Source organism: Cardiocondyla obscurior, linkage group LG25 (genome assembly GCF_019399895.1).
Source record: "Cardiocondyla obscurior isolate alpha-2009 linkage group LG25, Cobs3.1, whole genome shotgun sequence".
NCBI lineage: Eukaryota > Metazoa > Arthropoda > Insecta > Hymenoptera > Formicidae > Cardiocondyla > Cardiocondyla obscurior.
Window position 1 is genome coordinate 1,534,719 of NC_091888.1, and position 25,902 is coordinate 1,560,620.

At 33.1% G+C, this 25,902-nt stretch overlaps 5 protein-coding genes across 5 annotated transcripts; 2 read left to right on the forward strand and 3 right to left on the reverse strand.

Annotated features, from left to right (window-relative positions):
- The first annotated feature begins 49 nt into the window (after window positions 1-49).
- LOC139111876 (selenoprotein F) lies at window positions 50-3,146 on the forward strand. The gene is made up of 4 exons (XM_070672454.1): window positions 50-424; window positions 608-726; window positions 833-948; window positions 1,037-3,146. Exons 1-4 carry the CDS (start codon window positions 383-385, stop codon window positions 1,216-1,218), a joined length of 459 nt encoding a protein of 152 aa, XP_070528555.1. The 5' UTR covers window positions 50-382; the 3' UTR covers window positions 1,219-3,146.
- Window positions 1,872-7,613, reverse strand: Pep (Protein on ecdysone puffs). The gene is made up of 10 exons (XM_070672449.1): window positions 7,473-7,613; window positions 6,557-6,872; window positions 6,322-6,465; window positions 5,112-5,341; window positions 4,223-4,514; window positions 3,846-4,004; window positions 3,522-3,762; window positions 3,253-3,447; window positions 2,958-3,145; window positions 1,872-2,871 (listed from the first exon to the last, which is right to left on the reverse strand). Exons 2-10 carry the CDS (start codon window positions 6,863-6,865, stop codon window positions 2,392-2,394), a joined length of 2,238 nt encoding a protein of 745 aa, XP_070528550.1. The 5' UTR covers window positions 6,866-6,872; window positions 7,473-7,613; the 3' UTR covers window positions 1,872-2,391.
- On the forward strand, window positions 7,163-13,104 carry LOC139111875 (peptidyl-prolyl cis-trans isomerase FKBP8). The gene is made up of 6 exons (XM_070672452.1): window positions 7,163-8,183; window positions 8,547-8,852; window positions 8,934-9,130; window positions 9,251-9,552; window positions 9,674-10,012; window positions 11,686-13,104. Exons 1-5 carry the CDS (start codon window positions 8,157-8,159, stop codon window positions 9,985-9,987), a joined length of 1,146 nt encoding a protein of 381 aa, XP_070528553.1. The 5' UTR covers window positions 7,163-8,156; the 3' UTR covers window positions 9,988-10,012; window positions 11,686-13,104.
- Window positions 10,634-14,050, reverse strand: LOC139111872 (zinc finger protein 680). Its single transcript, XM_070672448.1, has 4 exons — window positions 13,517-14,050; window positions 12,300-13,416; window positions 11,668-12,224; window positions 10,634-11,591 (listed from the first exon to the last, which is right to left on the reverse strand). The coding sequence occupies exons 1-4, from the start codon at window positions 13,544-13,546 to the stop codon at window positions 11,019-11,021; spliced, it is 2,277 nt and encodes a 758-aa protein (XP_070528549.1). The 5' UTR covers window positions 13,547-14,050; the 3' UTR covers window positions 10,634-11,018.
- Window positions 14,051-15,741: 1,691 nt separating this feature from the next.
- Spab (space blanket) lies at window positions 15,742-23,858 on the reverse strand. The gene is made up of 6 exons (XM_070672485.1): window positions 23,698-23,858; window positions 21,831-22,022; window positions 20,952-21,078; window positions 20,638-20,787; window positions 20,455-20,543; window positions 15,742-19,802 (listed from the first exon to the last, which is right to left on the reverse strand). Exons 2-6 carry the CDS (start codon window positions 21,990-21,992, stop codon window positions 19,659-19,661), a joined length of 672 nt encoding a protein of 223 aa, XP_070528586.1. The 5' UTR covers window positions 21,993-22,022; window positions 23,698-23,858; the 3' UTR covers window positions 15,742-19,658.
- Window positions 23,859-25,902: the final 2,044 nt, after the last annotated feature.

Here is a 25,902-nt window from a genome sequence, read left to right on the forward strand (position 1 = left end):
TTGTCTTTTTCTTTGCTCTGTGATTATCAATTGCATGATAACACACATTCAGGTGCATTTACATGTGAGAGTTTGCTTATGTTTCTTTCGTGTGCTATAGCTTTTATGATCATTTAACCTAAAAAGAATGTCCACAGTTGCTACATAACTAAAATAATATTGTTGATTTAAATTAAAATATTTCAAGACGTTTAAAATTAGAAAATTGTAATTGCTCGTTGTAAAGCGTAATGTGGAGCTGAACAAGCTTGAAGTTAGTGATCAGTGAATAGACTCATAATTTTATAAGTCTATTTTTTAGTGACTTAAAAAAGGACAAGATTTTTTCTTTTATAAAATAAAAGTTATATAAAACATCAGATAATTTAATAAGGAAGACAGAATGAATTACTTACTTACAGTTTCATTCTTATTCATCATCGCGGTAAGTAATAGAAAATATAACTTGAAGTATAATAAACTGATCAAGTAATTGCATTTTTTTGCAAAATATATTTGGTATAATTTTTTTTTTTTATCCTATTATAGTTATTAATGTACGACGTAAATGTAAAGAATTAATCATTGTGCTAAATTTCTACTTTAACAATAATGATTAATTTTGCAGATGGATTTTGCCATAACTGAGTTTTCCCCAGATGATTGCAAGCTGCTAGGGTTCAATAAAGCCAATGTGCTCTGTTCAACTTGTGAACATTTTGCCAAGTTAAATCTAGAAAAAATTTAGTATGCAAACATTCATCTTGTCAAGTATTTTCATTAGTTTCTTTCTTATTTAAGAAAGAAACTAATTTGATATATTATCATATATAAAATTTTTTTTAATTTTAAGTGCTACATGTGAAGAATGTTGTCTGAAGGATTATGATTTATCTGGATCAAAACGTTATCCTAAGGCTGTCCTTGAAGTGTGTACATGCAAATTTGGACAATATCCACAAATACAAGGTATAATTAAGATATTTTTGATAAAATCAATAATGAATTAGTACAGTGTTGTAACATAAAATTTTCCAACTACTATGCTTTATTTTAGCTTTTATTAAAAGTGATAGACCGAAAAAGTATAAAAACCTCAGTATAAAGTATGTAAGAGGTTTAGATCCAATTATTAAATTGTATGATGTGGAAAATAAGGTTGAAGATATACTTGACATACACAAATGGGATACAGATTCTGTAGATGAATTTTTGTCAACTCATCTTTCCAAGGATTAATAAATTAAATTAGGTAACATATTGTATTAATATATGATAATTTCTATTGAATTCTTAATAAACTATTGCATTTAATATGAATAGTACATAGTTAATACACATATATGTTTATGCCTTATTTTCTAATGACATTTGACTTTTCTATCATCTAGTATTCCAATTGTTGCTTTCAACCTTTTCTAGTAACAGTTCAAAATCTTGATATATAATATTGCATTTTACTTTTTTCACAAATTTCTTTATAACAGATTTTTAAAATAGTTATAAAATGATTTTTTTCATTAAAATATCTTATTCTTACATAATAAGAGATCAATAGCATACACAGATGTCTTTTTCATATAGAAATACTAGATTTTTCATTATAAAAATTAAAATATTTGATACAATTGCATATTTTTAAAGTAAAATACAAAATTAGAAATCTATGACACCACCTTTAACACATTTTTCAATATTGCAATAAACAAAACGTGAACTTATCTTGTAAAAGATTCATATGCTTAAAAAAGTTAAAAATAAACAGATCTTGTTTATCTTTACTAGGAGCATAATGAGATTGCAAATTCTCTTATAGCCTTTTATCATTTATATTAATATATGATGTAAGAATATTTTTATCGTGGCTATATGGAGAATAAAAAACAATTACATAAATTTGAAAGATATTATATATTTCGATTACGTATATCATATTAGGTGTGTGCTTAGAGTTAAATGGAAACAATTTTGTTTATACTTAAAACATCATTTACTTTTTGGTATCGTATACACCATTAATTTTTCCTAATTATATTCGCAATTACTTGTAATATTTAATAATTCCAAAATATAAGACAAAAATTACCATACCTGTAGCTAAAAAATTCATTATTCTTACAAAAAATCTAAATCTCTCGCATACGCACAAATACATACATATACACACACACATTTTCTTCTGATAATGGTGCTAATGAAATAGGTCATTTATAGTTAGAACTTATTATTATGTGTTCACATATAATGCTGTAGTGTGCGATATTAATACGTAATATCAATATCACACGCTGTAATGATTAAAAACGTGTTTTACGTTATTTATTTAAATATGAAACACGCAGTTCAATTTTTCTTATGTCGATATATTTTTCTCGTGTTTACTTTCATGTTTCCATAAACCGTAGTGTTACCTTATCGCCGAGATCTTCTGGCACGAGGACCACCGCGGCCGCGTGCAAATCCGCGACCCCTAGGCGACTTCACTTGAGGGCTGTGATTTCGTTCTACCTTCGGTGGAGATTTTTCCGGTTCTTTTTCGTCTGTGTCATCGACTAAATTACCCATTTCAGTATCGTTGTCATTGTCTGTATCTGTCCACATTTCGTCAATTGCTGTTTTTACATCTTGTGTATTATTGGTATTTCCTGCGATTGTTTCTTTCGCATTTTCCTCCGCTTCGCGATTTTCCTCTTCTTCTGATTCAGCAGCATCAGCTTCCAATGGATCATACTTTTCCTCTCCATCTGATCTCTTAGGTGCCACATTTGCGTTATCAGGATTATTTTCTTCCTGCTCGTTCGATTTCTCGATCTCGTCATTTTCTTCAGAACTAATCTTACGGCGTTTCCAAGGTGTATCACAATCATCCTTAACTTCGACATTTTTCTCATTCTATTAACACAGAATAAAAATGTTATTATATTTTGAAAATAAACTTTCTTTACACCGATTTCTTTTAGTGAAATATAATCGCTCACCTCAGTTACTTGTGCAGTTTCTTTCGATTCTGTTGCTGGTACATTTGATGTTAATGATTTTATCTCTGTTACGAAATTCCGATAGTGTGTAATACTACGCAAATGAGCATTCATATCATCAGATAAGGGCATGAATCTTCGGCAACGCTCGCAATAAAATCCATGGACTTCCTTCACCATAGATTTACCTGAATATATATTTTTTAAATAAAAATAATATATAAGAAAACGTGCAATTTTTTTAAAGCAAATTTTAAGCAAATTAAATTTTTCTTATCATATACGTAATCCATACCAATAAAAATCTGATTTTGACGGCAATATTTATAAGACGGTATCTTGAGTTTTTTCTCAGTTATATTTTCTACAATATCCGTGATATATTCTTGTTCTCCTGAATCTTCTTCTTTTTCATTTTTAGCATCATTACAAACATCTTTTTCTTCGTCTTCCGCGGTGCGAACCTCAGCTTCTCCTTTGGCCAGTTTTTCTATAAAAACAGTTAAATCAATTAAAAGTTTTGTTTAAAATTAATTCGAAAATAAGTAATTTTTTTTTTTTTACCTTTCTTTTTATTTTTTCTTTGTTCTTCGCACTGAACGGCGTTCTTCATATGAGCAGGTGTTAAACAATGTTCGTCGTATTCTATGCGAGATGGGAATTCTTTTAGACAGGGAAAGCAGCGGGGATGCAAGAAGGTTTTCAATTGTTGATGTTTTTCGCTTTTCCTGTGTGTAGATAAGGTTCCATAAAAGTTCAAATCGCACATTGTACAATATTCTCTTACGTTAAAATCTATGGAGACCTACAATTAAGATTAATAAATGTAAATTTGTTAATATTAACTCTGTATGTGCATTAAATTCCTTTTTAAAAAACAGATCTTACTTTTTTGCCGCGTCGTTTTGAATTGTTCAAGCTAAGCTCACGCTGCTCCTCGGCAACTCGCAGCTCGTGTCTCATGAGATCGACTTTCAATTTATATGACTCATCTAATTTTTCCATCATTAGTTGATGAGCCCGTCCGCGTAAATGATTTTCGAACGACTAGAAAGTGAACATATAAGTCTTAATTACAATGCTCGGCGATTAACCCTTTGAGTGCTGAATACTCGCGGCCTATGCGGTCCGTACGGACGGCGCGCGGCTGGCGCTGAGCGCAAATTTGCGTCCACAGTTTATATCGAGGTTTCGCTGGACGCATATATGCGCCCATAGCACTCAAAGGGTTAAATAAATTTATTAACTTTATCGATAATACATACAAACCCATCCCACATGTGCTTATTGCAAATATGACAAAACATGTGATTCATTGGGACTTCGGCATAACGACTTTCGGCATGTCTAGCTTCCGATTTCTTGCCAGTCGTTTTCGTGTTTTCTTTTTCAGTTTTTTCAGACGCATCTTTCGCTTCTTTCGAAGAATCTTCTACAGCTGATTTGTCTTTTTTCTCGCTGTCTTCCATTTGTTCATCTTCTGTTAACTCAACTTTTACTGGTTCTAAGTTTTTCTCATGCTTCCAATCGCGCTTGTTATCTTCGTCTGCATCATTGCTATTTACAATAATCTAAGATAAAGGTTTAGCTCCAAAAAAAATTTTGTAATTTATTTGTAAAGTTGAGCACTTAAATCATTAAATTTACTATAAAACTTTAATTTTATTTCGAATACAATTTAACTAATTTTACAAGTATTTTTGCAAGTTATAATCATCAATTCATATTAAAGTTCGTTTGTATAAAATTATACCGATACTTATTTAGAATTGTTTAGAAATATGTAATATACATCGGCTTAAAATGTAAGATAATACATTATCGCCGACTGTATATTATACAACGTCAAAATACATTTTGAAGAATATTGGAAGAAGAAATTACGAAAATCAATAGTAAAATTTTAGCACTTTGGCCAATTTTGAAATATAAATTGAATCACATTGACGATATAGAATAAACATATAAAAAGAAAGAGATATAGACAAAAGAAATATCTGAGACTGGTATTAAAAAACATATATTATCTAATACTAAGAAACATATATAAAACATATGTATATGTATATATGTATTTAGGCAAATAGTTCGGAGAGACTGAGACTTACTGAAATTTGAAGAAACTATACCAATCACAGGTAATCGGGAGCTTACCTTTTCGGAACAGGCGATTCTGCTTTTTCGTTATCAGAAGTCTTAACATCCTGCTGTTCCTTTTTGGCAGTCTGATTTTGTTTAGAGGCAGGAATTGGTTTAGAAGATTTATCGTTGCGATGTTGTATTTGGTTTCCGTTCATACGTTGATTGCCAGACTGGGGTGCACGAGATTGTTGTGCGGATGGGCCACGTCGCCCAGCGGGGCCATCTCGGGCTCGATTGCCCATCTAGTTAAGTAGTAGAGGTCAAACGACCAAAAGTATCATGAGAAGTATCTGACGTAACTGTGATTCTTCTCAAATCGAGACACTGGTTCTAGAAACCACTTGGGATTTGAGGGAGAGAACCGTTCTACAGCCGATAAATGGAAGCGGGTCGGAGCCGGTGAAATACCGTAGCTCTTTCTTCCATTTCCACACCAAGTATGGAAGGAAAGGGAGAAAACTGTAGAGTGCATCCCGATTTCGATTTGAAAAACGCATCGTGAATATATACAGGCACGATCGCAACGATCATAAGATACGATCATAATTATAAAAAGTAGTAGGTATAATTTCTTTTTTGCGACTTAAAATATTTGAGTAAAACTCGGTGAATGCTAATGAACGTGTGAAGAAGAAGTTTAAGTCAAGTGAAAATATGCAACTTGTGTATATAAGTGGTAGTAGTTTTGAATAAAGTGCAACCACGTTGATTTTCTCTTTTTAGTATCACATTAGTGGATAGAAGACTGGTTGCAGTGATTGTAATATGAGGTAATGGTCAAATTTGGTCCTGCAAAAACCTTCAATGAACTTCCAGTAGTAAATTGAGATTTACATTCTGAAATCAACACACGTGTTTCAACAGTGCTCTTTTTAATGAAATATTTTTTATGAACGATATCTAGACGCCGTTTCTCTCAGACAAAGCTGATCCATCAAGATTTATATATATCTTAGTGATTTCGTCGGTTGTGTCTAATGAATGAGCGATATATCCTATTATAATCGATCAGCTCGAGAAGAGGAATTAAGTAACGTTCGGAATATTTAAAGACAGTTTGTGTCCATGCGAGGAAGCGTGGACTACAGATTGTCATTTTATAACTCCTGTTTACGATACAGAAGAAGATCGTAAGCAAGTGTTAAAAGAATTGCCTTAAAGATTACCTTGGTTTGTGAGAAAAAAGAAGAGACGTGTCGCGTGCTCTACCGAATATGCTCACCTTGTTGTATGGCTGGGGACGCTGATTCTTCATAGGATGCCGCGTCGATCGATCGTTAAACCGCCCGGAGGAATAGTTTTGTTGATTAGGATAATTCGGCCCTGGCCCGGAATAATTATTTCCCAGGCTCATGAGAGATGGCACCTGTATAAAAATAATGTAACAAAAATATAAAAAAAATTAAAGTTAAATTAGTATAAAAATTAAAATTATTAAGTAGAAACAAATCTCATACCTGTGGCTGTGCCTCCTGTTGACTGCGAAGTAGATTTGTAAGAAGATTGCTGGCGATCGCTAATTGCGCCTGTGGCGATGCGAGTGAGAGATTGTTATTAGGTGTGGGCAGAATACCTCTGCCAGGCATCATGCCACCTTCCCATGGATTCATTCCACCCATACCGCCGCTCCCACTCATTCCACCACCCATATTACCTCCCATGCCGCTGTTATTACCAACTCTGTTACCACCACCTCCGCTACCACCTCGATTGAAATTTCCTCGATTCCCGAAGGAATCTCTTTTCACACCTCGATTGAATGACATGGTGCTTCTATAATATTGGTCAAACAATCGGGAATAATTAATTTTTTATCTTTACAATAACTGCTTTATATAACATACATTGTGGTTTAAACAAATTTAATTCTTCGATATTTTCCTTGCATTTTCAAATATAATTATTAAAAAAGAAACTTGCAAAATAGTAGAATTTAAAATGGTTTAACTTGTTTTAACTTGCAAACATATCTTGTTTACGTAATACAAAGTTCATTAACAAAAATTAAAAATTTAAAATAAGAGCGATAAAATACACCGGTAGGCGTATCGTCGTATGTGTGCGTGAATGCTCCGTGTAACGAGAATGATTAAACAAATTTTGCCAAGTAAAAATTCAGCATTGCATGGTGGAAAAAACGTGAAACTAATATCGGAAAATGCAACTATAGGCAAATAAATGAGTGTAATACTGTTATATTCTATGATTTTGCAGTAAATTCTGCAAAAAACGTGATAGATGATAAATGTTGCTCCGTAGCGTCGCCGTACTCCTAATTTTCGCGACGACAATTCGACGAAATAATCGATAAACGAGCCGTAATATAGCGAGATATTGACATGTACGTTATAAAGAAGCGTTGAAATTTCTTACCAAAGTAAGTGCGCTAAGCGTAATGTGGAGAGAAGCCGACGGGAAAGACGAGCGAACGAAACGAAACGCAAATGATTGCAACGAACAATTGCAAATGGCGGATCCTGTCCGGAGTACCACGAGTCACGAAATGAAAGAAGGTTGTCGTACTACAAAAAAGAACGAGAGCGGAACCAATCACCAACGTTTCGCAGTTTTCATTACGCAGTGTTTTTCTTTAATTAAACTAAAATTAAATTGAAATGTAAAAAATATATATCATAACGCAGGTTTTTCTTTAAATATTGCAAATTTGCTAATGTTATTAGTAGGTAGATTAAGCACCTGAACTACAAATCAACAATTAATTAGATTTTTTCCTCCACAATGCGTTCTGAAAAGGAAATTACTTTTGGTTTTCTCGTTGTGCATTGGTCAGCTTTATCTACTTTACGTTCGCTTTCCGCTTATTTTTCCTACCAATAATTTTGTTTTAATTACGATTAAAATGATTCGATTATCGATTTGGTGAATTATATAATTGATCGGATCTCGATCGCCACATATACGCATACATACGGGCACTCTACGGCCAGCACGGCCACATGCACGTGTGCGTTCCGTTATTATCACCATTATCACGGCGTCTTCCAACGAAATTGGTGTGCGAAGTTGTTTATCCGCATTTACCTCTTCTACTAAATAATGACTATCACACATCACGTCGAAAAGGTAAAAAGAGAAATTACAGGTGTAGTAAAATTATTATTTTATTGTCAATCGAAATCGCGATTGGCTTGTTTTCCAAGCAGTATCATTAAGCAGCAAACCTTTCGTTATTGTGCTTATTCATCCTCGTTATCATTCCTCTAAGCACCTCTCAAGGACTATTGTGCAGCACTTAATTCCGGTTCAAAAAAAATTTCTGGTTCAAGAAAATATCTTTTATTCAAAGCTCCATAGTTCAATTAGGTTTTTTTTTAATAAATCATTATTTTAAGGTGCTTTGCATGGTTAAAATAAATTATTTTCTATTGTAGAATTATAATATAAAAAAATTTTATTTAATACAATTGAAGTAAATTTTTGTTTAAGATGGATGAAAATGTCACACCAGAGAGAGAAGCTCAAGATGATTCTGGCAAGGCACTTAATTGTGATAACACTTCTGGGGATCCTCCAACAGAATTCTCTTCAGAGGATCAACCTAAGGAAGAATGGATGGATATACTTGGCAATGGTCAGTTGAAGAAGAGAATTATAAGAGAGCCTTTGTCAGATGAACAACCTACCAGAGGTAATATCTGTGAAATAAATGTGGTTGGTGTTCTTGAAGATGGTACAGAAGTGGAAAAACATGATAAACTAGTAGTACAAGTAGGAGACTTGGAAGTAGTTCAGGTATTTACTTTTATAAAATGTTAATACATAATAATTTTCTGTTTTTTACTTATAAATGTATTATATTTTAAACTGTTGCAGGGATTAGATTTAGCACTTGCATTGATGAAAGTAGGAGAAATTGCTGAAATTGTTGTCAATCCCAGGTTTGCTTATGGTAAACTTGGAACAGCAGATGTTCCACCTGACTCTACTGTTACATATACAGTTGAATTGATCAAAGTAATATATGAGGATGATAGAGAATCTATAACTATCAGTGAAAGGTGGAAAATAGGGTAATATTTGATGAGCCATATTGAATATTATTCATTTTCTAGTTGGATAATATTTAGATAAAATTTTGTATAATTTATTTTTTAACTTTTCTTTACATATAGTAATTATTTTTTTTTAAGGAACAAGAAACGCGAACGCGGAAACTGGTGGTTTATTCGTAAGGAGTTACAGTTTGCAATTCAATGTTACCGAAGGGCATTAGAATATCTGGAAATAAACAACGATAAAACATGGAATACAACTAAAAGCACAGATACAGTTACTGATGCTGAGCTGCAAGGACTATTGGATGATTGCATAAAAGTGTATAATAATTTAGCAGCTGCATTTATTGAAACAGAAGCTTACAACTGTGCTTTACAAAATGTTAATCTGGTTTTGAAGTATCAACCAAAAAATGCAAAAGCTCTGTTTAGAAAAGGTAATGAAAAATCACATAGTTCTTTTTTTTTAATATATTTTTTAACTTTTTAAATATTATTAATTTATTAGTTCTCGTACATCACAAATATACATTTTTTTTTTTTTTTTTCTATTTACAGGAAAAATATTAAAAATTAAAGGTGAATTTGCAAAAGCTTATCTTACTTTTCTCGAATTACAAAAAGTAGAACCAAACATGAAGTCTGTACAAACAGAGTTAACAAATTTAAAAGGAAAAGTTTCAAAAGAAAGTGAGAAAGAAAGGTTTTTATATGCTAAAATGCTGGGTATAGCAACTGATGATGCTAATAATCCGTCAAAAATTACAAAGACGAAAAATAGAAGTAAAGTTGCTAAAGGAATTCTATGGACTTGTGCAGTTGGAGCATCTGCTGCCGTCGTTGGCATACTTTTACACAGATTTACGTCCTGAAAAAATCAAGATAAAAACAAACCAGGTAATAAGGTATAAAATATATCATATTTTTTGTGTTAGTATATAATTTAATATTTCAAGTTTTTTTTAATTAGCATTAAATTATATATTAACATTAAATTAATATATATTAATAATGTTAAATTATACAAATAATGTTAAAGTATATGTGATGAACAAATAAATTATAAACACAAAGATAAGAAATGGTAAAGACGTACTCGTGCATATAGAATTAATCAAAAATTATATTTATCTCACACATTATATAAAATAATTATTTGTGATAATCCAAACAGATTTATATGTATGACTGTTTTATAATGTATATTAAACATTGCAAAATTTTCTTTATTTTTTAATGTGCTTTATGGAAGAAATATAATTGTTAATTAAATATAAATATAAATGCATTAAATTAAAAAAAATATAAAATGACAAAAAAATAATGTGAAAAAAGTTATTAATTTTAAATTAATATGACTATTAAATCGAGAATCTAACAATATGTAAAATCTTTATTTGTACTATTAATTATTAAAAATAGAATTTTATTTTAATGCTTTCTATTTATTTCAAAATTAATCTTAAATACTTGATAACTCTTATGTATATTTTAAAATCACATACAGATTAATGTTAAAAATTTGTTATATTTATTTTCATAAAATAAGTTTATATATAGTACATAGCAATTTAGTGTACATTCTTGTATCTTAATAAAATTTGATGATTGCATTTTCATGAAATAATACTTTATGTAAGATAGATTCAAAAGTATTTTAAATAGTTTATTGTAAAAGTTAATAAAATTTTCCTATTTTAATAAAATATATATTATTTTTTCATTAAAAAATTAAAATCAAATATAACATTACATTTTAAAGTATAAAACATTGATGTTATATAGGTTAATAACATTTGTTAATGGAATAAATTTATATTTTAAGATATGACAACATATATTTTATAATACTTCAAATTCAAGCAGCCTTAAGAACAGTTAAACAATGTACATATATAAATCTTTAAATATTAAGAAATTGTGGAAATTCGCACGATAAATAATTTTCTATTGTTTCCATTTTACCATTATTGTTCACAAGTGAAAAAGATCCTTCAATGTTTTCTAACGGTATCTCTGAATAATTTGTATCATAATATGTTTGATCAGTGTTCAAGAAATTACTTTGAAATTCTATATCTTGATAATCCGGTAAATTTAATATTTCATTGCAATTTGTTTCAAAATGATCAACTAATTCATTACTAGGTAATAATTCCAAATTATTAGCGATTTCTACAGTAAGTACTTGTCCTGTATTTACATCTACCAATGAAAGAACTTGTGGAATAGAATCTACAATAGATGAATTTGTAAGTTCTAATGACAAGTTGGGGCATTCAGAGTTTTCCTCGGGATTTAACAGTGGTCGTATTTGTGGTTGCGAATTAACATTTGTAGTAGAATTATCTCTCTCTTTATTTTTTGAAATTAATTCGCTCTCTTTCTCAGTTTTTATCTTATTAGCTTTTGATGTATTTGGTTTATTTGATACCGGCACAAGATGACCCTCTTTTGTTTTCATCAATTTTACTACCTGTTGAAAAACCATAATTTGGAGTGTACATGTATAAAATATTTTACGCAATAATTTATTAGAGATTTCTTTATACCTTTTTCTTTTTTTCCAGTTTAATTCTGTGACACGTTTCCATATGGCGAGTGAGATGATGTGAGCGTTTAAATGCGGTACTACATTGTGTACAGGCAAACGGCCGATGTTGTTCGTGTGACAATTTATGTCTCTTTAGTAAGCTGTTCCTTTTAAATGCTTTTCCACATTTTTCGCATATAAATTGTCGTTCTTTACTGTGAATATAAAGTACATGATCCTTGAGAATACTAACGCTAGTAAAGGTTTTGCCGCAATGTTCGCAGACGATATTCCGTTCCTCTACATGCAGTTGTTTGTGCCTATCTAGATCTGTCTTTCTGGAACACTGAAATGTACATTCGTACATATTGCAGATGAATCGCTTTGCACCCTTGTGGATGCGTCTGATGTGTTGATCCAAGGCTTTTTGTGTGATTAATTTTTTCGAACAGATCGCACAGGAAAATATAGGGATATCCTTACTGACTTTATTAAGATGTGTTATAGATTCCAAATGTCGAAAATAGTCGTCTTTCTTTACAAATTTATGTTTACAATCGGCACAAAAATAAAATTCTGTAAAATAACATAATTAGATCATTACTATTAGATAATAATTTAAAATATAATTAATAGAATTTTAATATTTACCATTTGTTGATTTTGGTTCATTTAATTTTAGAACGTGAATTGTTTTAAAATGTTCATGCGCCTTTTTCTTTGATGCAAAAGTAATATCACAGCATGGACACTTATAATTATTGTGATTTTGAATATGAGACAAATATGTCTGTTCGATACTGAATACTTGTGAACATTGCTGGCATTTGAATTGTTTCTTTTTACAGTGATTTTTCTTGTGCTCGTTTTCATTTGTATCTGCGTTTATCATATCTCCGCATTCCGGACATACTTTGCCATTTTGGTAACTATGCTTTGCTCTATGACGGTTCAGAAGAGCACGTTTACGAAAACTCTTCGGACATACATCGCATAAATAAGAATGCCGGACTATTCTTTCTCCATGTGCGCGAAATAAATGGACCTCTAAATGTTTTCGCCTGGCGAATTTTTCATTACAGTGAGAGCAATTATTTTTTTCGTGACCTTCCAAATGACGATCTAAATGCCTTTTATATCTAAATGTCATTGAGCATTGCTCACATTTCTGTATCTGGTCTTGTCCATCTGATAATTCTAGATTATCCACATTTATTTTATGTTTTAAATCAGATGTAATGTTATAACGCGTACTGTCATCTTTTCTAATGCTGGAGTTCATTTCTGCACCATTTTCTTTACAAGATTTGGCAGAAGAATCATGGTTCTCTATTTCCTTTTTTTCTAAACATTGAGTTTTGCCAAATGTATAGGATTCATTAGTGTTAATAGTTGTTGTTATATCATCTGATTCTTTGTTTAAACAATTTGAAAAATTCAGACTCATTGTGTTGAAGTGTTGATCTGAGGGTAAAGTAATAACATTTATTAATTTATTCTGTTTTATCTTATCCTCTTCATTCTTTATAGATTCCTCATTATTTTGCAAAAGTAAGCTTTCAATTTTCATGAAATCAATGCTGTTTAAATTTACATCATCCAAGCTATCCGTTTGTAAACCTATGTCCGTGGCACTTGTGGAAGTTACTGTCAAACTGTTTCCCGAGTTCTTACTTTCAAGATTGCTAATGTATTCTTTTAGATAATTATAGCTCTCTATTTCATTTTCATTACAAACATTTGGTACAGCATCCAGGCTCGAATAATCCTGAAGGATAAATGAAAGATGTAATACAAGAACTATCGGATAACATTTAACGCAATAATTGTAACGGTGTAGATGTAATAATTCTGAGTAAGAATCTTACCTGGCTATCAAACGAACGTAACGTTATCATTGCGAATTTAGATGATTTTACTAACGATCCAATTTAATTGATCTGAAAATGCAACTGTTATGTAACAGGAGACGTTACGTTAGGTTTCTTTACGTCGAACTAGAATCACGCAAACGTTTCGAAGCATTTATCGAATAATTGGATGATGCATAACCTAAAAAAGTGTTGTGCAAAAAGTCTCAAAATGCCCGTATACTATATAAATGTATATACATGTGCATGCATATCGGAAATATAGATGTTTTATAAATTTAAAATAATTAAATTAACTTATGTCTATTAGGATTACAGAATATAAATAAAATTCTACGATATTAGTTAATAATTGTTTCAAAATTCTGACTACTTTGAACGATTGGATTTCGAATATGTAATTTTGCTTAAAACAAAATTTACAATTAGCGTAACCCTTCAAAGTACAATTTTATTGGTAATATTGAAAAGCAAAATGTGATGTATATTTTATTCTGAATAATTAATGCTAAAATGTATATTCGTCACGGTAATGTATTGACGTTTTAATAGACCCGCGCAAAAAAAATTGAAATGGCTGCTCTTTTAATTGCTCAATTGTTTAACGTCGTATCCGGAATAAGTTATTGGTGCTGTCGTTCTACTTCTTTTCGGCAGGCATCGCGGAAGCCCGACGCATTGGCATCGTATCGAATCGGCGGTTATACGTTTACGGCGGTTATACGTTTAATTAGTGAGTATTATTTCTAATTAATTTTTAGTTTTGATATTTGACATACAAATATAGAATTTATGTATTGATATAATGTCAGAAACCCATACATTCAATAAAATTCATGTGAATTTTCATCGCGATTGGCGTAGCGTCAATCGTACTGTTGAATGTTCTAATTCTCTCTGCATTTATCTCTGATACGCGTTTAGTTATAATATTTTCTTTATTTATGCGTTTATTATTGTACATACATGCAAAGCAATAATTGTCGTAAAAATGCTATAATCGTTCATTATTTTTTGCGAATGATTTCAGGTGTACCAGAGTGCAAGTACCTGAAAGACAGATATGGCATGTGCTGCGAAGAGCGGCGACGGCGGCTGGCGTACGTGACTTCCCCCACTCTCGGTCGCCGAGTGGAAGGGGTGTAGCAGGCCTCGTTCTCCCTCAGTCTTCTGTGACCTGTGTTCCGCAACACATTTACGCGCGTGTTTCGTGTGAGATTCGACCGATTCGATGCACCCCACGCCAAGATCACGTACGCTAGCCGCCGTCGCAGCACCAAGAACACCATTTTCGACGGTGAGTGTACTTACGTGCACGAGCGCCCCAGTCGCCGCGACGGCTGCCCGTAAAGTTAGTCGTACGACGTTCAAATGTTCAACCGTTTCGTCCGCCTAACATTCGCGAGCGTGTTATTCCGACGCGATCGTATTTTTTTTCGCGTTTATATTCGCACTCGGTAAGAAGCAAAGTGCCCATCGCTTGCCGGGAGTACGGTACAAAGTTCCGCGTTATTCGTTGTGCCTCGGTTAATACGCGCGGGTGTAAGTAACTGCTATTTCCGCGAGTGTCGTGTGCCAAAGACGAGAAGGTTCGAAGCAAGGTTTAGCTATCGGAAAAGAGGCTCGACAAAGCGTCAGGACGACGACAGGGAGACGTCAGGACGACGACAGGGAGACGTCAAGACGACGACAGGGAGACGTCAGACGAGGATGGAGAAGCTATAAGGTGAGTCAATTATTTTTGGTTGATTTATTTTTAACGATCTAAGTTAGTTAGATTTACTGCAACCAATATCGCCTCGTTAGCATTGTTCCACGGCGTTTTAATTATTAATGTTCATTTAGTCGAGGCTGCTTCCGTCTCCGCTAGATGGTATATTAATGTCGAATTAGAATCGTGTCGACATGAGCATGATCAGCTGTTGTATGTATAATGTGTCCCAGTTAAAATGGTTACATTCGTCTTTTCTCTGTAAACGTTGCTAATATTATTTTATCAAAATGAGTAATAAAATATTTTACATTATTTGAAAATTAAAACATGAACGTATAGATTAGATTAAAAAGATAGGTCACGTATAAAAATTGTTTTAGTGAATACATGAAATTATTAATTTTTATATTATTATTTCTGATAATATTTTTAAAACTGTAAATTAGAAAAGAGTCGTGATTATGTATAGACGGATATTTTTGAGGAAAAAGTACTTGGTACCCAGAAGGAGTGTGACAGAAATATATTCGGTTTATTTCATATGCACCATCATGTATTTCACATTTAGCTATTAGAACTCTTTTTTTTTTTTTGTAATATTGTTATAATTTTGAACGATACATTTACATATACGCCATAAACACATAAAGTTTTTACGCTGGGATTAAATCGTTCGGCAGAGGTACTTTCGACTCAAGGCCAACTGGCCGATATTTCCTTAAAATCTGCGACAGCTCGTATACATAGATATATTCGCTATCTCACTTCGCGTTTCTGTGTTTTGTAAACATGCGTCTGAACTTCCTTACAAGGCAAAGACTCTTACAAGCTATGATATGTATCTTTTTTTTTTGTTTTTTTTTTTTTTTTGTTTGTGTGCAGTTCACAATGCTTTCTTACTTCAGTTCCTTAGCCCGACTAGATTATTAGATTAGCGAGAGAAAAAAGATATTTTAGGTAGAAACAGAAACTTATCAGAAAATGTGTATATATGTATGTACACACATTTAAGTATATTTGCATATATATACATATACACACACATACATATATGCCATCTATGAAATTATACTATATAGATTACAATATATAAAATATCAGCAGAGTTGTATAATATTGTTTTATATCTAATTGTAAGTAAGAGAAGTCTACACTAAATGTGCCATAAATAATTATGTGTTCGGTATTCAATAAGAAAATTTTTCTTTACATGCTCGTGGAATAGTAAAACTTTTTTAATTAAAAATATTTATAATAATTACAACTCATTTCATACAATGCAAACTTGATGGCATTATGCACGCCTGTATAAAAATTAATTTATAATTAAAATTAAAAATTATAACTAAAAAAAATTTGTTTGACTTTATAATATTTTATATCACATTTTTGAATGCTTTTAAATTATTCTAGAAAATTATTCTGATTGTAGTATTGGTTAAATAAGACATAATAAGTTACATGATTGACCGTCGATCCGCATTAGCAAATAATTGTACATCTGCGATTTAAGATATGAGAAATTTACGATAAAAATTATAAATGAAAGGAATCTTTACTTTAAAATTTTACTTGAAGCATTAGATACGTATAATACAGTAGAGTGTATATTTGAATATCGTGCGTGTATATATATATATTTGTATTTTTTATTTTATAAGTATATATGCACCTCTCGAGAAAATATATGAATATTGTGTAAATATAGAGCTTAATTATATATACGGATCGAAGATAAAAATATAATTTCGATAGGATAATATATCTTGCAATTAACATTCATATTTCATCGAATTCTCTTAAATGCATTAGGCATTTCGTACGATATGTTTCAAGTTTTCTTATACAGGTAGTTTTGGGAAGTATCGAGAGATAGTGGAGGATTGATAACATGTCTTCAGAAAAGGACTCTCTTGACAATTATTAGCACCAGTGGCGTGGAAAGCAACGGTTCGCTAAGAGTTTCTTTTTAATAAGACAGAGGATATATTACTCTACGATTATATTGTAATTAGAGCGTCTTTATCGTTCTCGTTTGCTATTTTGTTGCTGTGTTGTTGTATGCAAACGCAATTAAAAAAAAAAAAAAAAACTTCAGCACACTGCACCTCTCTTGATTAAGCTTGAAACATCGTGCGAATCGGTCTCAAACTATTAATATTAAATATGATACTTTTTCTGGCGACTTTTTCCACAGATTAATATTTCACATAACAACAGCCACAGATATGTGTCGTACATTTAGTATTACGATTTCATAATTGTTAGTACGATTAATAGAGCGATTTCCGCGATATTATTACTCAATAGAGTGATTTCCGCGATTAATGTTTAACAGAGCGATTTCCGCGATTTTTAATAACTTTCCTTTTTTGGTACTTACTTAAGGATTATTTTTTGCTTTTTTTGGGGGGTTTTTTTTTTTTTTTTTTTTTTAACGAACAATACACACATCTATATTTGCTACTAATTGTAAGAGTTAAAGTGTCTCCTCTCCATCATCATTGTATATGTGTATATTTATATATAACTCTATATCTTTGAATATAAGGTAGCGGAAACAAACTTTCCTTCTTTGATATGTATCGTTTTATAGTGGTAATAATATTTCTATATTCTAGAACGTGTCGTTTCTCAATTTCACGATATGTCTTAGATTACAAGTATAATGTACACACCGACAGTGTGCGAAGTTCTTTTTAGAAGAGGGTAGGGAGATAAATGGTATTTGACGTAGAGTTGAGTTAAACATCTAGGTATACGATTCCTAAGGGTAAACTCGAAACATCGATCGTATTATAAGGTACTTACGCCTTCTTTAGCTCTCTCTCTCTTTCGCTCTCTTCCCGTAATAGAAAATACTTTGCCATTAGAACCGTCTGAACCAACACCTCGCGTTTCTCACGACGTCCGCCGGACGACCGTTCATTAAAATGAGAAATAAAAATAAATATCTTCGATCTGTGCGTTTGAATAATCAACGGGATGTGCAATGGCAGACTTATAGACAACCGGTTTCTCAGAGCTCATTAGGGGCCTCTATCACTGTCGGCTTTTCCAAATCATTTAGCTGATTTATGGCTGTTCGCGTTTGAATCCTCCCATTTGGAATTTAACCATAAAAAAAAAAAAAAAAGAAATTTTGTAATTGAAACCATCTGACTCTAGTGGAAATTATTATTTTATTAATTTTATTTGGATTTTATAATAAATCTGCCACTGCAGACGATTTTTCTTGTCACGTTTTGCTGGCATCCCGTCTCATTTGAAGTCTCTCAACCCTCAACTATAAGTCAGCTTACAATTTATATCACTTAGACGGTGGCTGTGTTTCTTTTAACTGCATTTTCCTTATTTTATTATTTAAAATCGCGAAATATATTAATAATTTCGCAAACGGTGTAAAAGTTGAAAATTGTTTTCAGAAGAGGTCTAGAAAACGTTTCAAATTTAAAGAATCTCTTTTAAGTCTTTAAAGTCTTTGATTATTTTTTAAGTTTAATTATATTTTTATTTTAACACTTTTTAATTCAGAAGCGTTTCTTGCATGTCATCTACCAGTTAAAACATTTTAAATAAATGCTGGCTTTACGTTATACATGAAAATACAGCTCAAAAACATAGCCTCTCGTGAAATTTGAACATTATCGTTTGCATATCGACACTGAAATCCCTCGCATCGTTGAAAGACATCTTGTTTGTGATGCATTTGCGTCAGTAGTTGTGATCTACTGGTTCAAAAGCTCTCGAAAGATAAGCTTTATTAATCGGAATACCTTATTAATTAGCATAACGAAAATATCGTTGATCAATAGAATAGAAATTATCAATTTTGACACCGCGACGATAACAAAGACTTCCGATTCTTCGTTTGTGCACGCCTCTCATTTACTTTATCTTATTTCTATAACCTTCTACCTTATCACGAACAAGTGCTTCGCTAATCTTTTTTCTAATTTGAAAGAAAAGTTCAACCGGCAGTTCAACCGGTAAATAAATTTTCTTTCGAGCTCCCGTATGCCTTACCCCTATGTCATTAAGAAACATGTTTGTCAAACGGCGCTTTTAAAGATCGGCGCACTCTTTCTTATCACGACTATGCTAGCGTGTCCCTTATCCCTAGAGACCTATTAGACGGCTTACTATGATATGTGTTATAGGGTTTTCAGTCGCGCTATATTCGAAGAAGAACCGTCTTCGAAGTAACATCTCCCCGAGAAACATTTTATTCCACTTTTGTCGCACGCTATCATCATACTTCCCGGTGTATCGTGGCGTGGAGTAGTGTTAGGAATAGGAAGGAGATCGAGATAATGTCGAATCGACAGACTTAGACCTAGGTATCTTCACAACGATTAAGGAGGATTTGATTTTAGCTTATCTTATACTATATACTTCCCATCCGCCGTGATGACGAGCGAGCGTTTAGGCGAACGGCATCCGTTTAAAGAGGCGGTTACCCTGTCCGGTGATTCGCTTCTCGCCGGAAGTATATTGGATTACGGACTTGATCTGATCCGTCGCTACCGGGCCGATGCAAACTAAGGGGTCCTTGAAGTACGAACAAACCTGCCGAACATTTTTCCATAATCGTTATTAAATGATTCTGCCACCAGGCGATTTAAGAGAAATTTATTATATGGAAAATACGATGAGAATTTCCAGTATTTCCAAAAAAATAGAATTTTTTAAATATTTTTTTTTAGATTAACTTGACGTTATATGTATCTGTCTTTTAAATAGGATTAAATATTACAGAGCGCGCGTCATTTATTCTTGTTTCTTCTACGTTGATAAAACAATGTTATAACACATTGAACTGCTTATGCCCGCATTTTTCATACTTTTCGATAACTATCTTTCAAGTAAAATATCCATACTTCTTTGTCTAACTTTAATAATAAATAAAAATTAACATATAATTTATATGGAAGATAAATTTATCTGCAAGTATAGAAATCGGATCTTATAAGAGATAGCGGGCGAGTGTATGTAAAAAAAAAAGTCGCGACTGGTCGGTCGGTCGGGCGACTTCGCAAAACTTTGATGTTAATATTGCCGCATTCTTCTGCCGGAGATCGAACAGATAGTACATAAATAACGCAAGTCCGTACATGCCGAATAATTATGACATAAAGCTATATCGGCTAACGATACTTTTACGTCTACTTTTTAAAACGGGGATTGTGCTTTACAATTAAAATAATACATATTTTGTTACCTTTCTAGGAGTTTGCCGGTGTCGCCTTTGCAATTGGCAGCATAGTCCACGGCTGATGTCACACTCACTGGACATGGTGCATTCTTCATCTGTAAGTAATTTTTTCACGATTAAATTATCTTATAATCTCGTAGAGCTACGGTCTATATTTAAAAAGAACGAAATATACGCTCGTCAACGTACTGTACAACTTGTTCGACGTGGTCGGTGGCTGACACGATTTTGTTTCACGTCCTGGCATTTCGGCACACATTAAACCAGTTTCGCAATCGCTGTCCCATCTGCAAAGCTCCCCATGTTTCATACCAGCGTCGTAAACGCACGTACCAACAACTGAAATATTACACTTGCGATTAGCTTATTGATATTATTTAAAAAAATGCGATCTTCTTATTGATATTATTTAAAAAAAAAAAAAAAAAATTGCAAAGAGATAATCTTATTATTTTTTATTGTATTGAAAAATTTTAATTAATAAGGCGGTTGCTTTGATTTACCTCCATCGACATTCACGCAAATTTGGCCCGGGCAACAGTGATCATTGTACATGCATTTTCGCTCGTAGCAAGGTTCTTCGGTTGACTCGACTCCTTCTCCGTATATGCCGCCATATCCTTCCTGAAGCTTTAATTAAAATATATTATTTTCTACTTAAAAAAAGAAATATAAGCAAAATATTGATTCGTGAATACATAGAAAATATTTAAGTAATGAAAATGTTACTACATATAGCTCCGTATTTAATGGAAAAATAAATTTTGTAGGATTTAATTATACACGCGAATAGAATTATCTGACTTAATCTCAAGCAAACAGAGTTGCAAATTGAAATGTGCGCGGATATTATCGGTCTTGAGTGACCCGGAAGTTATAACCCTGAATACTGTTGAAACGCAGGAAAAGTTTCTGTAATAGTAGTAGTAATTTCGTAAATATCGCTCTGCGGGGGCGATTCCGTTCAATCTCCGGGTCGCAATCTCGCGATTAATTCGCAAGAAAAGCGAGGAAAAGTGAAATAAACGGAGCCACGGAGAATTCTTCTCGTAGTTATGCAAGTGCAAGTGCACGCAACTCGAAAATGAAGTATCGATCGTGCATGACCTGTACTGCGGCACGATGTTGCTAATTAAATCAAATAATAAAAAGTTCAAATGGCATCTAAAAAAACTCGGAAGGGCATCTAAGTGAACTGAAAGGTTGTTTAGACTTTTATCAATCTACATATAAAGTACATTGTCGAAGAGCGCTTAAAGAATATAAGGTGTTTAAATTTCCACTCGATTTTTCGTGAAATTTGAAAAATAAGATAGGTATCGTAGGGCTGCGGAGATGGAGGTATTATTTTCAAGGACGAGGTTATTACTTTCTTTCTTTACCTGTAATAGTCCAGGACGGTTTATGTAGCCACCGTGACTGCCGTAGCCGAGATTAGATAGCATTTCGGGGCTGAAACGGTTGAAGAGGCCACCCCATGCTTCGACACCGATGTATGCCGTGTTTGCCACAAGCACTAACGTTATCACCGCGCACGCCTTCATACCGTTAGAAGTGTACTGATCTTCGGCGCTCTGTAATTATCCAAGGGAGAAAGGGTGTTCGTGTCGCGTTAAAATCGATTTAATTTTATCAATGATGCATGATATACACCATCGAAAAATAAATGTTAATTTATTACATATTGTTGCTCAAATATATTAGAAATACGACATGTTATGTGTATCATTATTTTAAAATGACCGCTGACGGTGAAATAAATCTTTGAATTTGAAATTTAATATCTTTACTAAGCGCATAAAATTTATTTTATTGATTTAGTAATATTTATAAATTTTTATAACGTTTGAAACTTTTTTATATTCTCGAAATAAAATTTGAGAGATAAATTTAGTATTTTTATTATATAAATTTGCTAGTAATTAAAAAAAATATTTTTATATATTAAAATTAAGTTTGAACAACTTCTTCGTGAAATTAGAATATATTCACGATACTGGTCGCGAAGGATAAATATAAAAATGGAATATTAAAATTAGAAAACAAAACAGGACGATGAAGAATTTGTTACCGTTTAGATTGGAATAAATTTCGCTCAGTTTTCTCTCTGCCGTATTTCTCGCGAGTGCATTTTATTTTCTATGGTGTTTATCTTGACTGTTTTTGTTGCAAGCAGCGATCCGTAAGACGCAGTTAGCCGTTAGCATCGAGCCCGTTTTACACGATGGCTTATCATATCAGATACCGGTGATGTAATGCTTTTTAACCACTTTTCTTAAGGCGATCTTTTCGCTACAGCTAATATGATTTCATAATGCAAGAGCGATAAAAGCATTCTTTATGCAAGTTATCGTTGTGATTATTACTTAATTATTTATACATATATTTCTTATCTCGTGTTATTAGTAAAGTTCACTCTTCGTTGCTTATGACTCACAATGCATAATTTTAAATTACCACGGTGTTGATTGAGCAATTTTTATTTAATGTCGTTAATATATTTGCAAGCAATTGATTGTACTCGTTTAATTTTGAATATTAAAGATTAAGACGTAAGTGTTGAAAGAAAATATGTTTCATATAAGATTAAATACGTCAACATTTAATACTTATAAAAAAGTCGTAGAATATAATGAAGTTACGTTTGTATTCTAGTCAAGGACTAAATGCAATTTGCAGTAGCGCACGAATTACATTAGGTCACTACAATAACCTCGGGTATGCAATCGATAACTCTTATTTCATCAATCTTACTCATATTTCTTTTTATCTGTACGATCAAATTTTATCGCTTTATTTTCTCCATTCTTTATACATAAATGGATTGTAAATAAAGCAGCACTCGGCGAGTTCGATATAAATTTAAATCAACCTAACTTTAATTTCCGATTTCTGCAAGTTAGTCGTTTAATGTGTCACACTAATGTAGTCAAAAGAGATATTTAAACAATGTTCTACCTCAACTTCAAGGCACTAAACTAATTAGTTTAATTCAATTTTGATTGTACTTTAATACGATTTCGATACGATTGACGATAACTGCTTTATCAAGCAAGAAAAAAAAACCTTCCATTGAGATTGTTCCGATATTAAAAACAAGCTCGAAATATACAAGAAATATTTGAAATATGTAACATGCAGGACACTCTAGGTTTCGTCGCGAACACCCACAATGTCTGACAGTATCGCGACACACCGAACATCCGAAGCACCTTTTATGTTATCGAATTTAAGCCATGATTCACTTACAAAACGTTCTTGCGCCCTGGCTCGGGTTGCCTGGAACGCCTTCACACCTCGGCCGGGCAGGATTAGCTACCCCTCGATTCACACACGCTCAACAAGTCCTCGGTGGAGTTTGCTAGAGGACTGAGTCCGTACCGTGCTTGCTTCGGCAATCTATACTTCTACGTCGTTCCGGTTACCGTCACACGAGCGCATATATACAGTGACGCATGCGCCACCCGCTGCCGGCTCGTCTTTGTCTTCTTTTTTCTTTTCCCTTTTTTTCCCTTTTTTTTTTTTTTGTCATTTAGTATCAACCGTTTGCGATCTACGTGACATTTTATTCATTCAGATCTTTTGCTTCCTCTCCAGTGAGATAGCTCACTGAAGAGGCTACTTGAACGAATTAGCTACTCCAGGCTACTCGTATTGACAGCCGATGCGTGCAGCGTCGACGGTGACGTGACTGAGTGCGACATTGGTATAATGGACCACTGGCTTTCTATTAAAAACACACCTTTGTTAGTATTTGACGAAAAAAAATCCAGGTTGCACGTAATTCGTTTTGCCACTTGTGCAAAAAAAGAAAACAAGTACACAGAATTTATGTTACTTAAAAATTTCACGACAAACGTAATTTTATTTTTTAATCGCACCATAGATTTGTTTTCTCTTTACAAATGATGATATCGCGATTCTTCGAGCTACGGTTTGCGTCCACAAAATTGTTCAGGAATCGCAAGTCTGCAAAATCTAAAGCAACGAGTAACGTTCATTCAGCGAAAGGTCAGAGATAACGAGATAATCTCGTTCTCCAGTCGTGTGAGCCTGGCTTTGTGGGGATTTTCTGTATGCCGTGAAATTTTTCCTGGCTCTTAGTGTCCGCAATTACATTTATCTCAAGATGTATTTCCGACAATCACGATTACTGAGTGTCCCAGCCTTGCGCGCCAGGACACGTTCAGAGGGTTTACCTTGCTCACTTTAGCTCACTCCTTCTCACACTCCTTACATCGTCACTAGTTTCGTTCTCTTTTGACTAAGGTATTGATCCAAGGTATCCTGATGTGCCCGCCGGGCGGTCTCTCCTGCTCCATTTACTCGCTCGCAAACTCCCACGTACTTTTTCACATATATCTAACGCTTACGAAGCAAAAATCATTAAAACCTGGCCATTGTTTAGGTAATCTAAGCTCGCCGAGAATTTTGAAAAAGTTTTTATAATTACCAATTATTCCTCAGACTTTTAAGCAAGTTTTAAAAACTGAAATAATTTTCAACGTTTAGGAGCTTTGATAACAATATCGATGAATGATATTTTTACTTCGAACAAAATTAGGGAAGCTTATTTAAATATAAATTTTATTATACGAAAAAAATAAAAAATTCTCTAAAAATTAACGTCAGTAATTTAAGTTTTATGCGGCAGACTCTACTTTTTCAACTTTAATCTTTCCGCAGGTGATAATTAACCTTGAATTCTAACGCGGTTTTACTCTTCCTTTTTCCTTAAAAGGACATTCAGCGCACATTTTTGCGGAGGAGGAGAACGAATCAGTAGACGCGCGTAAATCTTTACGGCGACAGGTCGCAAATATGTTTACCGTCCATCTACGAAGCAACCACCTGTGCGACGAAATGTCAGAGTACGTAGACGAGCGTATACGAGGTGTATACATGCGTCCTCGCGAGTCACGGGGTCGCATCGTGTGTGTATATGCATGTATGTACGTACGGTACGTACGTACCATTAAATCGCCTCACTTCTTTCCGTTTCGCGGCGTAACTTCGAACGTTACTTTGGCCTCGCATGTCGCGGATAACAGGTCCCAGGCTTCCAAGAAACTTCGTGTCCACCGTGACGGAATATGAATGTGTATTGTCTCGCGCTATAAAAGCACGCACAGTAAAACCGGATGGTTTCGCATGGCAGGTACTCGTTTAATGATCCCAATCACTTACGTGAAATTTGTTCTCCGTGGGTCAGCTGACGTGCCATTTAATGAACTTTTGAGACACCGCGCCTTTTTTATCACTAAACGAAAACACAATGTTGGCTCGTGTACGGTTTACTACTATGCAATTTCCATTTGAAAGCAATCTAGGTAATTCAACACGTCATAAAGTTAGATTATCTCAGCGAATTTTTATACTACATTAAATAACGGTTTTTGTACTTTAACAATTTAATTTTAATTTTGGTATGAGAAATTTTTTTTTATTTTATAA

Coding starts and splice junctions, on each gene's coding strand:
- LOC139111876 (XM_070672454.1), top strand. CDS start 383: ATGAATTACTTACTTACAGTTTCATTCTTATTCATCATCGCG. Junction 425..607: donor CATTCTTATTCATCATCGCG/GTAAGTAATAGA, acceptor TTAATTTTGCAG/ATGGATTTTGCCATAACTGA. Junction 949..1,036: donor ACAATATCCACAAATACAAG/GTATAATTAAGA, acceptor GCTTTATTTTAG/CTTTTATTAAAAGTGATAGA.
- Pep (XM_070672449.1), bottom strand. CDS start 6,865: ATGTCATTCAATCGAGGTGTGAAAAGAGATTCCTTCGGGAATCGAGGA. Junction 4,005..4,222: donor AGCACATGTGGGATGGGTTT/GTATGTATTATC, acceptor TTCACTTTCTAG/TCGTTCGAAAATCATTTACG. Junction 2,872..2,957: donor AAACTGCACAAGTAACTGAG/GTGAGCGATTAT, acceptor CTGTGTTAATAG/AATGAGAAAAATGTCGAAGT.
- LOC139111875 (XM_070672452.1), top strand. CDS start 8,157: ATGACTATCACACATCACGTCGAAAAG. Junction 8,184..8,546: donor TCACACATCACGTCGAAAAG/GTAAAAAGAGAA, acceptor TTTTTGTTTAAG/ATGGATGAAAATGTCACACC. Junction 9,553..9,673: donor AAAAGCTCTGTTTAGAAAAG/GTAATGAAAAAT, acceptor TTCTATTTACAG/GAAAAATATTAAAAATTAAA.
- LOC139111872 (XM_070672448.1), bottom strand. CDS start 13,546: ATGATAACGTTACGTTCGTTTGATAGCCAG. Junction 12,225..12,299: donor TGAACCAAAATCAACAAATG/GTAAATATTAAA, acceptor GTTATTTTACAG/AATTTTATTTTTGTGCCGAT. Junction 11,592..11,667: donor AACTGGAAAAAAAGAAAAAG/GTATAAAGAAAT, acceptor GTTTTTCAACAG/GTAGTAAAATTGATGAAAAC.
- Spab (XM_070672485.1), bottom strand. CDS start 21,992: ATGAAGGCGTGCGCGGTGATAACGTTAGTGCTTGTGGCAAACACGGCA. Junction 21,079..21,830: donor ACCGTCCTGGACTATTACAG/GTAAAGAAAGAA, acceptor TTTTAATTAAAG/CTTCAGGAAGGATATGGCGG. Junction 20,544..20,637: donor CACGTCGAACAAGTTGTACA/GTACGTTGACGA, acceptor AATTACTTACAG/ATGAAGAATGCACCATGTCC.